Below are 13,648 nucleotides of genomic sequence, written 5' to 3'. Positions count from 1 at the left end.
AAGTTTTTTGTTGTGTTTAGAGAGAGTCTGATTCTGTTGCCCAGACTAGAGTGCAGTGGCATGATCTCTGCTCACTGCAACTTCCACCTCCCAGCAATTCTCATGCCTCAGCCTCCCCGAGTAGCTGAGACTCTTAGCCTCACAAAGTGTTAGGATTATAGGCATGAGTTAATGCGCCTGGCCTCAATATAGCACTTCTAATCCAGAGGCCCAGCCAAAGATGGTGAGAGCAGTAAGAAACTGTAAATTGCAAGCACCAGGGAAAAAAGAATAGCAAAAAGACAGCATGGGAGGATACAAATAACTGCTCAAGAGTGAAGAAGCCAGGGTCTTAGAACCAGCTGGGCTAACAGGTGATGACTGTAAAAAACTTCCTGGGGCTTAAGTTTAATTGTCCACTGAATTGTAACAATACCATTTACCTAAGCAGGGAGAGAGTGATGACCTAAGCTATGTACCTGTTTTTATTAAGAATGTTTTTGCTTTATACATTTGGACTTTTCCTTGAATGTTTTTATTGTTGTTTGTTTTGTGTGCAGTTTGTGTGTGTGTGTGTGTGTGTGTTTTGAGACAGGTCTCGTTCTGTCATCCAGGCTGAAGTGCAGTGGCATGATCATGGCTCACTATAGCCTCACCGTTCCGGGCTCAAGTGATCCTCCCACCACAGCAACATCGCCCCCTTCCTCCCGCCGATGCTGGGACTTAAGGTGCACGCTACCACAGCCAGCTAATTTTATGTCTTTTTATCAGGACAGCGTTTCACCATGTTGTCCACGTTGGTCTTGAACTCCTGGCCTCAAGCAATCTGCCCACTTCAGCCTCCTAAAGTGCTGGGATCACAGGTATGAGCCACCACACCCAGCCGACCCCTCAATGTTGAGTCTCAAAATCCTTTGAGCTAAATGGCATTATTCCTGTTATGCAGACAAAGAAACTGAGGCTGTAGAAGGTTCTGATATAAACAAAAAGAAGCAGCACAGGTCATCTCCCCCTCACTCTCTTTCAATAAGTAGTTTTGTATACATTGAAGACTGCTGATAATTGACTTTCTCAGCTTCTGTTTTCCTGACATAGAGCCAAGGTGGTAAAAAGACAGAATACTCACTATTTTGATAGTGCCCGTAAACATGCCATGTCGTGAAGGACATGGACTGTTGTTTTTTATTTGTTGCCAGGCTGGAGTTCAGCCCAATCTTGGCTCACTGAAACCTCTGCCTCCCAGGTTTAAGCAATTTTCCTACCTCCGCCTTCTGAGTAGCTGGGATTACAGGTGCATGCCACCACACCCGGCTAATTTTTGTGTTTTTAGTAGAGATGGGGTTTCACCATTGTTGGCCAGGATGGTCTTGAACTCCTGACCTCAAGTGATCCACCAAGGCCACTGCCTTGGCCTCCCAAAGTGCTGGAATTATAGGCATGAGCCACCATGCCCAGCTGACATGGACTGTTTTCTGTCCATAGCATTGCGCAGGGCACATTCTAGGAGAATGGTGAAGGCACTGCTGAATTTAATCAAGTCAAAAACTGTCACTTTCCTACCTGCATGTAGACCACCTAAAAAATAATCTCAATGCTTACCTATCCACAGCTCTGTCTAGCAAGTAAAACAGAGCCTGAAGTACCACATGCTGGACTGACTTGTGGGGATGATGCAACCTGGCAGTAAAGAGGGCAATGGAAGCTCCTGTTGGGTCCCGAACATTCTAAAGCAAATAAAACAAGAAACATTTAAAAATCAAATAGAAAACCAGAGCAGTTACTAAGACATATAGTGGATAAGGGTTTGATACGTGAAGAAAACAGATGCTAACAGTAATTCCCTGACCTCACCCATTTCTCCCCAGAGGGAAGAATGTTAATATCATCCCTTGGCTGATTCTCTCAGGACTCCCTGGACCTTATTTCTGTGGTAAGAAAAAAAAATCACATTCTCTTTGCTCTTCAACTGCAGACAGATCAAAAGATGACTTCCTAGCTAACTTCCCCAGCAGGATGGCCAAAGAAACAAGCAGCAGGAGAGAACCAGGCAACAGGACCATGATTTCCACCCTCTGCCTTAAAAGTGCCAAATGGCCGGGTGCGGTGGCTCACGCCTGTAATCCCAGCACTTTGCACTTTGGGAGGCCGAGGCGGGTAGATCACGAGGTCAAGAGATTGAGACCATCCTGGTCAACATGGTGAAACCCCCATCTCTACTAAAAAAAAAAAGTTGGCCGGGCGTGGTGGCTCACGAGGTCAAGAGATCGAGACCATCCTGGTCAGCAAGGTGAAACCCTGTCTCTACTAAAAATACAAAAATTAGCTGGGCATGGTGGTGCGCACCTATAGTCCCAGCTACTCGGGAGGCTGAGGCAGGAGAATTGCTTGAACCCAGAAGGCGGAGGTTGCGGTGAGCTGAGATCATGCCATTGCACTCCAGTCTCAGTCTGGGTAACAACAGCGAAACTCCATCTCAAAAAAAAAAAATTAGCTGAGCATGGGGGCATTGCCTGTAATCCCAGCTACTCAGGAGGCTGAGGCAGGAGAATTGCCTGAACCCAGGAGGTGGAGGTTGCCGTGAGCCGAGATTGCGCCACTGCACTCCAGCCTGGGTAACAAGAGTGAAACTCCGTCTCAAAAAAAAAAAGTGCCATTAAATGTTTACTTGAAAGGCTGAGGTCTCAGCTAAGTGGAGGGCTTGTGTTAAATATGGAAGCATGGGTGTCTGACACATCGCATATCTATCGCAAAGACCACGACTAACCTTAACAGACCAAATGAAGAAACTTTTTTAAGTCTACTGTACAACTGATTTTCCATAATTCAGTTATTCAATTATCATTAGCAACTCTAATTACTAGTAATTATTAGTAATTCAATTATTACTAAAATAATTTTATAACAAACTGCATGGCTGTTTCACATCTGCTCCTAACTCTGGAGACTCTCTAGATTCAGGATAATGTATGCAGGAACAAAGTCCAAACATGACACCGGTCAAAAAAAGGCAATAATGAAGCCCTACAAGATAGGTCCCTAAAGACTCACTAAGATGGTGAATTTTCCACTGAGGATCTCAGAACGAAGAGGTTCCTCATGAGGCTTCAGCTTCACAATGCCTTCCCTCCTTCGAGTTTCCTAAAAAGGAAGCACAGCAGAATGTAGTAATATGAAAATACTGTATATCCAGGACAGCTCCATGTAACCACCAAATCTCAGAGGGAAGGTGATTATCAGTGAATGAATTATAAATTTCATAACTAAATAAATTTTGTAACTAATTTCATAACTAATTCTTCATTTAGTTGAATTAGAATTCTACTAAAAATACAATCCATTTTTAGTGTCTACTAAAAATATAAAAATTAGCCTGGTATGGTGGTGGGCAACTCTAACTCCAGCTACTCCAGAGGCTGAGGCAGGAAAATCGCTTGAACCCGGGAGGTGGAGGTTGCAGTGAGCTGAGACGGCACCCCTGCACTATAGCCTGGGCAACAGAGTGAGACTCTGTCTCAAAAGAAAAAAAAAAAAAAAAAAGAATTCAGCTAAATGAATAATGAAGTCATTGAAGTCAACTAAATGAATTATGAATTTCTTTGTAATCTGCTTCCAAGCCAACCAAACATTTTTAGAGTTCCTGTCCAAAACTACTTTATCAGCCCCTCAGGTAGGGTTTTTCTCTGCATTAGTAAGAATCCTAACCCTGAAGAGTAACCAGTATGTTACACTGAGGTTCAGGATCAAGGTCCTTAAACACGCAGCAGCACCAGGACACTAAAATATGAACCTCAAAATGTCTGGATGCATTCATCCTCACACATCTTCTATGTTTAGGCCTCTCCTATGTTTAAATAGGAGTCCTCTCTCCACCTGATATAGTCTCCAACAACAGCTGCCATGACTTCATTTTCCTCACTCTGATGGCCAGATTCTTTTCTTTTTTTTTTTAAATAAAAGACAGGGTCTCACTATTTTGCCCAGGAAGATCTCAAACTCCTGGACTCCTGGCTTGAAGCAGTCCTCCTGCCTCAGCCTCTTGAGTACCTGGGCTTACAAGTATGCACCACTATGCCCAGCTTGATGGCCAGATTTTTTTTGTTTTTTTTGAGCCAGAGTCTTACTCTGTCACCCAGGCTGGAGTATAGTGGTGTAATCTCAGCTCACTGCAACCTTCGCCTCCCAGGTTGAAGCAATTCTCCTGCCTCAGCCTCCCAAGTAGTTGGGATTACAGGTGTGTGCCACCATGACAACTAATTTTTTGTATTTTTAGTAGAGATGGTGTTTTGCCATTTTGGCCAGGCTGGTCTCACACTCCTGACCTCAGGTGATCCGCTCACCTCGGCCTCCCAAGTGCTAGGGTTACAGGCATGAGCCACCGTGCCCAGCCTTGATGGCCAGATTTTTTACTCATCCCCATTTCCCTCATACTCAGTCCATTGCATTTTGGTTTTCTCGCAACTTAACTGCTACACCAAAAGCTCCTGCTATAATAACCAGGATCTTTACGTCATTGAATTTGCTGGACATTTCAGTCCTCCTTTCTTTTCTTTTTTTATTTTATTTTGTATTGAGACTGAGTCTTGCACTGTCGACAAGGGTGGAGTGCAGTGGCATGATCTCGGATTACTGCAACCTCTACTTCCAAGAGATTCTCTTGCCTCAGCCTTCTGAGGAGCTGAGATTACAGGCATGTGCCACAACGCCTGGCTAATTTTTGTTTTTAGTAGAGATGGGGTTTCACCATGTTGCCTGGCCTGGTCATGCACTCCTGTGCTGAAGCGATCCATCTGCCCCAGCCTCCCAAAGTGCTGGGATTACAGGCATGAGCCAACGCAACCAGCCTCTTCTGTCCTCCTTTTAAATGACAAGGTTGACCACTTACATTTCCTTTTTCTGGAGACAGTCTCTACCTTTGTATACCATGATAGCAAAAGAATACTATCCTGGTTTGTCCTATTTCATCAACTGCTTGTTTTAATCTCTTAGGCTGCAAACCACGGTGACTCACACCTGTAATCCCAGTACTTTGGGAAGCCAAGGCGGGCAGATCACTTGAGCTCATATGTTCGAGACCAGCCTGGGCAACATAGCGAAACTCCATCTCTACTAAAAATACAAAAAATTAGCCAGGTGTGGTAATGCATGCCTGTGGTCTCACATACGTGGGAGGCTGAAGTGAGGTGGGAGGATCAGTTGAGCTCGGGAGGCAGAAATTTGCAGTGAGCCGAGATCATGAGACTGCACTCCAGTGTAGGTGACAGAGCAAGTCTCAAAAAAAAAAAACTGCTTCCACAGAACCCAATGCTGCCTTATCATAACATTCTATAATTGTTTGTCTATTCTCTTTCTTTGTTTTTTGAAACAGAGTCTCACTCTGTTGCCCAGGCTGGAGTGCAGTGGCATGATCTCTCATCACTGCAACCTTCACCGCCTGGGTTCACAAGATTCTCCCTCCTCAGCCTCTCGACTAGCTGGGAATACAGGTGCCACCACACCAGCTAATTTTTGTATTTTTAGTAGAGACAGGGTTTTGCCATTTTGGCCAGGCTGGTCTCAAGCTCCTGACATCAAGTGATCCACCTGACTTGGCCTGCCAAAGTGCTAGGATTACAGGCATGAGCCACTGTGCTGCACCCAGCCCTATTACCTCTTTCTAAATAGTAATCTCTGCACTTGGAACACAGTAGTGTAAAATAAGTATCTGTTGAGTAAATGAATGAATACTGAATGAGCTGGTCCACAAGACAGAGAGGTATCTGAGCTTCAGTTAAACTAATCCTAGTGCTAGTTATCCCAATTTTTTTTTTTTAATTTAGGGAGATTTGTATCTCTTTAGAAGGATTCTGACCCCAAAGTAACATGTTGTATAGTGTTTTATCAAAGACACTGCTAACTGAGAAAGCAAACATTAAGCACAACATCAAAGTCTGTGCCCCCCCAAAAAACAAAATTCAAAACAAGGTAAAATCCTGATGTAGCTACATCTGCCTAAAGATACTTTAAGATAATGGACTAGCCTCTCAACTAGCTGGGAATACAGGTGCCACCACACCCAGCTAATTTTTGTATTTTTAGTAGAGACAGGGTTTTGCCATTTTGGCAAATACACATTTTGGTTAATACACAGTTGCTCTTCTTTTCCAGGGTTAAAACTTCCCTTCCTGAACTGCCCACTAAGCTCAGCATTCATCTGAATGGCCTTTCTAAAAGCCCTAGACATCGTGAAAACCAAAAGATTTTCATGTAGCCAGAGGCCAATGAAAAGAACTAGGATTAAAATTCTAGGAAGGTGGAAGTCCTCTCCTGCCACCAGGATGCTGTCAGGCTTCTTCCTCAGTCTCCATCAGTAGAAGTGGCATCCTGGTCTATAATCAAAACTTAGGTACAAAAGTAGTGCCTTCCAGCAGCTCCCTTGCCCAGCTTCAGCTATCACAGGGGGTCCTGGATATGGATCCATTTTTTATGGGAGTGGAGAGGACACTTAGAGAACCAACGTGTGTGTTGAGCATGACAGAGAGAACAGCAACACTTTGCCCAACTGCCACAGGTCTGGTCCACCCCAAGCAACATACTCTGTAGGAGTGGAACAATTCTATGGCACGGAGCACATCAAACTTCCTGGCCATGAGAAACTTGACAGCCACATTCCAAGACAGCGGGGAGACATTGTACTGAACTGTCCACTTGTTAATCTCTTCAAGAAACTGCTTGGTAGCCTGTTTGACAAAGAAAGAAAGAACAATTAGTAAGAAGAGAAAATATTTATGGAGTCAAAAAACAAGTAAAAACTATCATCCCTTGCCCAAGCAAGTCTGAACCCAGTTTACTACAGAGAGCAGGGAAAGACCAAAAAAAAAAGGTAGAAATAGGTCTGAAACCACAAATAGTTAAAATTTGTACAATGCACTGAGGCCAGAATCCAGATCCAGGTTCAGAGAACAGGACTTAGCACAGGTATGCATGAAAAAATGAGGCGGGAGAAGAGAGATCCTGAATGAGATGCAAATTGCTGGTCTCAAAGCAAAAGAAAAAAAAAGGTGTTTTTTTTTTTTTTTGGTTTTTATTTTTGGAAAAGTAGAAAAGTGGCCAGGCAGCCAGGCGCAGTGGCTTATGCCTGTAATCCCAGCACTTTGGAAGGCCAAGGCAAAAGGATCACTTGAGGTCAGGAGTTTGAGACCCACCTGACCAACATGGTGAAACTCCATTTCTACTAAAAATACAAAACTAGCCAGATGTGGTGGTGCACACCTGTAATCCCAGCTGCTTGGGAAGCTGAGGCAGGAGAATCGCTTGAACCCGAGAGGCAGAGGTTGCAGTGAGCTGAAATCACACCATTGCACTCCAGCCGGGGCAACAAGAGCAAGACTGTCTCCAAAAAAAAAAAAATGTAGCCAGGCCTTCCAAAGGATTATTGCCTGATGCACAGTGTAGTACAGCAGTCTCAGCTGCTGCTTTGGAAACAGTAAAATAATCAGAAAATGGTTTTGGCTTTAGAGAGCAGCAAAACTATTAAGAATTTAACAAATCAAAAGAGCAACTATTCTCTGTGCTAACCCTACTGGACCTCTTCATGTTTTACATGGCATTCTCAAAACTGGATACAAGTATTCAGAGTGAATAATAGCCCCTCTGGATAGTGGTTTTGGGGAGAAGAGGGAAATTTTCATTTTTACTGTCTGACCCAGGCTGGCAAGATGCCCATTTAGAGAACTGTTCAACTAATTCATGTTCTTTTATGCTCTCTCACCCTATTTCTCCTTACATTAGAACTAATTTCCTTTTCATTCAAGCTACTTTTCTATTTCTTCATTTTAGAATGATTTAATTTGGGATTTTTTTTTTTCTTTTTTTGAGACAGGGTCTCACTCTTGTGACCAAGGTAGGAATGCAGTGGCACAATCTTGGCTCACCGCAGCTTCAACCTCCTGGGCTCAAATAATCCTCCTGCCTCAGCCTCTCAAGTAACTAGGACTATAGGCATAGCATGTGTCACCACACCCAGATAACTTTTTTCTTTGTTATTTTTAGTAGAGACAAGGTCTCACTATGTATGTAGCCCAGGATTGGTCTCAAATTCCAGGACTCAAGCAATCCTCTCATGATGCCTCTCAAAGTGCTGGGATTACAGGCATGAGACACTGTGCTCAGCATTTTTTTTTTTTTTTTTTTTGAGACAAGGTATCACTTTGTCACCCACAGGCTAGAGTGTAGTGGCACAATCACTGCTTATTGCAGCTTCAAACTCCTGGGCTCAAGGGATCCTCCTGTTTCCACCTTCTGAGTAGCAGTGACTACAGGTACATGCCACTACATCTAGGTAATTTTTTAATTTTTTGTAGAGAGGAGAACTCTCTTTGTTGGCCAGGCTGGTCTTGAACTCCAAGGCTCAAATTATCCTTCCATCTTGGCTTCCCAAAGTGCTAGGATTGCAGGTATGAGCTAAATTGGGATGTCTTTCTTTTCTGACACAGAGTCTTGCTCTATTGTCCAGGCTGGAGTGCAGTGGCACGATCTTGGCTCCCTGCAACTTCTGCCTCCCAGGTTCAAATGATTCTTTTGCTTCAGCCTCCCAAGGAGCTGGGAGTACAGCTGTACGCTACTATGCTGGTTAATTTTTGTATTTTTAGTAGAGACAGGGTTTCACTATATTGGCTAATCTAGCCTCTAACTCCTCACCTCGTGATTTGCCTGCCTTGGCCTCCCAAAGTGCTGGGTAAGGGGCGAGGCACTGTGCGTCGCCAGGATTTATCTTTTTGTGAGCATTCTACACTACTAAAAGCTTCATGCATGGCTATTCTGTCCCTTCCATCCGGAACCTTTTCTCAGCTGTTTGTCCACAATATGATGAACCTGATGAGAATTCTGAATTTTAACCATATCTCTATTCCCAATCAACCTACAGTTATGATTTCTTTATTCATATTTAATAACCACCTATTATTTGTTAAGCTAATACTTGCACTGAGAGGTATAAGGAATACAAAAATAAGATTTGCTTCAAAAGGTATAAGATCAACTTACCATGTGACCACGGACAAGGTAATTCTGTCTTTGTTAATTTTTCAATTGAAAAATAAAGGGAGGGCCGGGCACGGTGGCTATCCCCTATAATCCCAGAATTTTGGGAGGCCAAGGCAGGTGTATTGTTTAAGAACAGGAGTTCGAGACCAGCCTGGTCAACATGGTGAAGCCCTATCTCTACTAAAAACATAAAAATCAGCCATGCGTAGTGGCGCATGTCTATCATTCTAGCTACTCAGGAGGCTGAGGCAGGAAACTTGCTTGAACCCAGAAGGTGAAGATTGCAGTAAGTCAAGATTGCGCCACTGCACTCCAGCCTGGGTGACAAGCAAGACTCTGTCTCAAAAAAAAAAAAAAAAAAAAAAAAAGAAAGAAAGAAAAAGAAAGGGAGGGCTGGGCATGTTGGCTCACACCTTTAATCCTAACACTTTGGATTAAACACCCACCAAGGCAGGAAGATCACTTGAGGCCAGAAGTTCAAGACCAGCCTGGCCAACATAGTGAGGCCTTGTCTCTATAAAAATAAATAAATAAATAAAGAGAAAAAGCATAATAGCAATGACCTACTTCGGAGTCTTGGCAACAAGTCCTACTCTGCAAATACAATCCAAATTGCTACACGCTGTTTAAATAACTGGCAAACTAAAATCCCAGGAGAGTCGGCAATACCTCATAACAGAACATCTGATTCATCGGTCAATTTCTAGGAAAGGACAAAAGTACTTTATAAACCCGGGAAAAGTCTAAATGGCCTGAGGCTGCACCTGAGCTTTAGATCCCTACAATTAAGGCGACATAGCTTACAACACTGGAGAAGGAAAGAACCAGCCAAACCAATCAGGCAAAGCGCATGAAAAGAGCCAAGAAATAAAGGCCATGAAGAAAAGCTTTCAGATCACTTTGGCCTGAAACCAGCTGAAGCCAAGCCAGATAAATGAGTCCTGGAGAAGACAACAGAAGAAACTTAGAATGCTCCTTCAGAAAATAGTTTGAGTTGCCTCTGTGGAGTGAATGGCCAGCATCAGAATGAGGAAAGATGGCAGGAAAAAGAAGCAAGCACAGAAAGATCCCAGAAATAAAACTCTAACCAGTAAGTAAATTCCCCAAGAGACATGGTACTTGTTTTTTAATTAACATATTATCTTTTAAATCCATTTCTCTAGTGGGCCTCTCTGATGTTGCTTATAGAATAAAACACCAGAATAATAGAACATATTTTTCCTGCTACTTAGCTAGTTATACAATTTCTAATAAAAATAATCAACAGATAAATCAATGTATAAGTAGAAGGGGAAAATCTAAATGACCAAGAGGTGATATGAACTCATCACATATCCATCTGTTAAGATAACATTTCATTTTTTGGCTGGGCATAGTGGCTCACACCTGTAATCCCAGCACTTTGGGAGGCCAAGGTAGGCAGATCAGAAGGTCAGGAGTTCAAGACCAGCCTGGCCAACAAAGTGAAACCCTGTCTGTACTAAAAATACAAAAAATTAACTGGGTGTGGTAGTAGGCACCTGTAATCCCAGCTACTTGGGAGGCTGAGGCAGGAGAACTGCTTGAACCCGGGAGGCGGAGGTTGCAGTGAACTGAGATCATGCCATTGCTCTCCAGCCCAGGCAACAGTGGGAGACTCTGTCTCGAAAAAAAAAAAAAAAGATAACTTTTTCATTTTTCATAAATAAACCATGTCCTAATAAGAGAAAGGCATGCAGGTTTCACACACTTCCTTCAAAGTACATCTTGCCTTCCTTTTTATTAAGCTCAGTTCCTCCAAGGTTCTTAATGTTCTGCAGCTCCCAAGAACTGTTGCTTTGAGCTGACCTCTGTCCCCCTGCTGGTCAGGATGTTATTCTTGGCTTTAAGCACAGGAACAATTCCTCTTGGTTTGGCCTGATCAGGCCTTGCATGTAGAGAGTCCAGTGTACTATAAACAGTGATGTGATATTTACAGATACAAATACATACACACAGCACCTGCTCTGCTCAGCCTCAGATTCACCCTCCTACATAGCCATCCCTCTGGTGTAAGAGATGAATCTCTAAAAGGAGTCAGAAAGAAAGGTCTCAAAGGTCTCATCTTCAACAACCTTCCTTTAGCCAGTTAATCAAATTTCTCCCTGTTTACACAGGGTTTAACATAACCACTGAATACAAACTAATTTGTAGCCCTGCTGGTTACCAGAAAGACAAGTCCTAGCAACTTTAATGAGCAACAGATTCTTCAGAAGGGATAATTGAAATTCTCGAAATCAAAATTCAGTGTATTTCCTAGTGAAAGAAAGAATGGGACAAAAGATGAGTCACAGCTTAGAAAATATTTCAACTCCAGGTCAGTGGTTTGAATCTGTCTATGCTTACGAAACACAAGTTGTTAACACCTGGCAGCTAAAGAAGAGCTGGAGTTCAAACAGCTCTGGTCTTCCTTTGGGATAAGGTCTGAACTGATATATGGAGAAACTAACATTACCACTTACAACCCTCCTTAACCAGCTTTTCAGGTAAGGGTAAGATTTGTTTTGTATTGTTTTGCTTTTCTGAGACAGGGTCTTGTTCTGTCATTGAGGATGGAGTGGAGTGGCACAATCATGGCTTGCTGCAGCCTCAACCTCCTGGGCTCAATTGATCCTCCTGCCTCAGCCTTCCAATTAGCAGAGACTACACACATGTGTCACCATGCCTGGCTAACGTTTGCATTTTTTAGAAGAGATGGGGTTTCACCATGTAGCCCAGGGTGATCTCAAACTCCTGGGCTCAAGCAATCCACCTGCCTCAGCCTCCCAAAGTGCTGGGATTACAGGTGTGAGCCACCATGCCCGGCCTCAAGGGTAAGATTTGTTCCTGCATAGTCAAAAAGCATATTATAATTACATACTTCTCCCACAATCATGTTTAAATAAAGAAAAACAAGACTTGACTATGGCCATGAAGATAAAGATACTAGAGAACTTGCTATGAAACACCTGAGAAGGTTGTCAATTAAGCAGGGTATGCTCTGGACACCATTCACTAGTGTTGAAATAATGGTATCAGAGAGAATAAAACCAGCAACACAGACTCCATGTTACATCAAACTCCCAAGAGCAGCTATACTTTTGAGATGAGCTTTGGGCAAGGAGCTAGCCACTCAAGAAATCAAGAATAATGTGCTGACACTCTCAGTTCCACAGGTAGTACCTTAAATCCTGTGTCCCAAGACAACCTAGGAGAGAGTAAAAAGCCAGACCTATAAGCTACACCTGCTCTTAAAATAAACAAAAAACTTCTGTCTCCGGAGATGTCAGTCACCTAACCACAAAGGAGAAACTTTAGTGTGGTTTTGGGAATTATAAAGTATCAATCCATCCTCTTATTCACTACTGTGTGGTATTTGGGCAAGTCATTTAACCTCTCTGAGCCTCAATTACCTCATCTTAAGTGAGAAATGGATGGAAGAGCAGACACTACCATACCCAGCACATGGTTGTCTCTGAATGGATGAATGTTCGTTCATTCTCTTTTTTCCTTCACTCCAGTCATTTCACACGAAAACTTCTTTCAACAGAGATAGGGTATCTTAGAATTGTTTGACCTTTGTTGCTTCCCTTTAGCCTGTATCAATACAATCTCTCTAATCCATTTTATACAAAAGCACACATTTAAACTAGAAATATGTGTTCAGGTCAGGCATGGAGGCATAAGTGTCTGTAATCCCAACACTTTGGAAGGCCAAGGTAGGAGAACTGCTTGAGCCCAGGAGTTCAAGACCAGCCTGAGTGACATGGAGAGACCCCATCTCTACAAAAAAATTTAAAAATTAGCCATGCATGGTGGCACATGCCTGTGGTCCCAGCTACTCGGGGGCTGAGGGAGAAGGACTGCTTGAGCCTAGGAGATCAAGGCTGCAGAGAGATCACATTACTGCACTCCAGCCTGGGTGACCCAGTGAGACTCTGTCTCAAAAAAAAAAAAAGGCCAGGTGCAACGGTTCACACCTATAATCCCAGCACTTTGGGAGGCCAAGGCAGGTGGATCACCTGAGGTCAGGAGTTTCAGACCAGCCTAGCCAACAGAGTGAAACCTCCTCTCTACTAAAAATACAAAAATTAGCCAGGTGTGCTGGCTCATGCCTGTAATCCCCGCTACTCAGGAGGCTGATGCGGGAGAACTGCTTGAACCCAGCAGGCAGAAGTTGCAGTGAGCTGAGATCACGCCATTGCACTCCAGTGTGGGTGACAAGAGCGGGAAGAAAAAGAAAGAAAGGAGAAAGAGAGAGAGAGAGAAGAAATTAAGCATTGGGCTGAAAACACTCTTTAAAGAATTTCTCCTCATTCAGGGCTCTGTGGCTATAAAGAAAACGCTGAGGCCGGAAGTATTTAGGCTTCAGTTCTCATTTCTAAATCTTTTTGTCCCTACTTTCAGACTACTCTGGTAGCTTCAGAAATGAACACTGCCATTCTAAGCACAAGCATCCCTTTTAACAGAACAAACTAACTATGGAGAGGTCTTATTACAATAAAGAAACAACTGCGTGCAGAACAAACACCATGAAAAAATGCAGTCAGTCATCCTGCAATGAGGACCTAAATAATGAAAGTGATTCACCATAAGAGGCAATGTCTGGCTTTTACCAAATTTGAAGATAAATTTGTATTTCAGCAAATAT

At 43.1% G+C, this 13,648-nt stretch overlaps 1 protein-coding gene across 4 annotated transcripts in view; it reads right to left on the bottom strand.

Annotated features, from left to right (window-relative positions):
- PTPN9 (protein tyrosine phosphatase non-receptor type 9) overlaps positions 1–13,648 on the bottom strand; it is a 99,451-nt gene that overhangs the window by 46,307 nt on the left and 39,496 nt on the right. For 2 of the 4 annotated variants that reach the window (XM_054240483.2, XM_078333747.1), the window contains exons 2-5: positions 10,521–10,638; positions 6,552–6,695; positions 3,028–3,117; positions 1,579–1,703 (exon numbers count right to left, since the gene is read on the bottom strand). In XM_054240483.2, coding sequence (XP_054096458.1) covers positions 1,579–1,703; positions 3,028–3,117; positions 6,552–6,605 — 269 coding nt within the window. In that variant the 5' untranslated portion in view covers positions 6,606–6,695; positions 10,521–10,638. The remainder of the gene's footprint in view (positions 1–1,578; positions 1,704–3,027; positions 3,118–6,551; positions 6,696–10,520; positions 10,639–13,648) is intronic. The other 2 variants (XM_054240482.2, XM_035261820.3) reach the window with 1 other exon arrangement.

This window comes from Callithrix jacchus, chromosome 8, assembly GCF_049354715.1.
Source record: "Callithrix jacchus isolate 240 chromosome 8, calJac240_pri, whole genome shotgun sequence".
NCBI classification, from domain to species: domain Eukaryota; kingdom Metazoa; phylum Chordata; class Mammalia; order Primates; family Cebidae; genus Callithrix; species Callithrix jacchus.
This window is presented reverse-complemented; position numbering and strand designations above follow the sequence as displayed.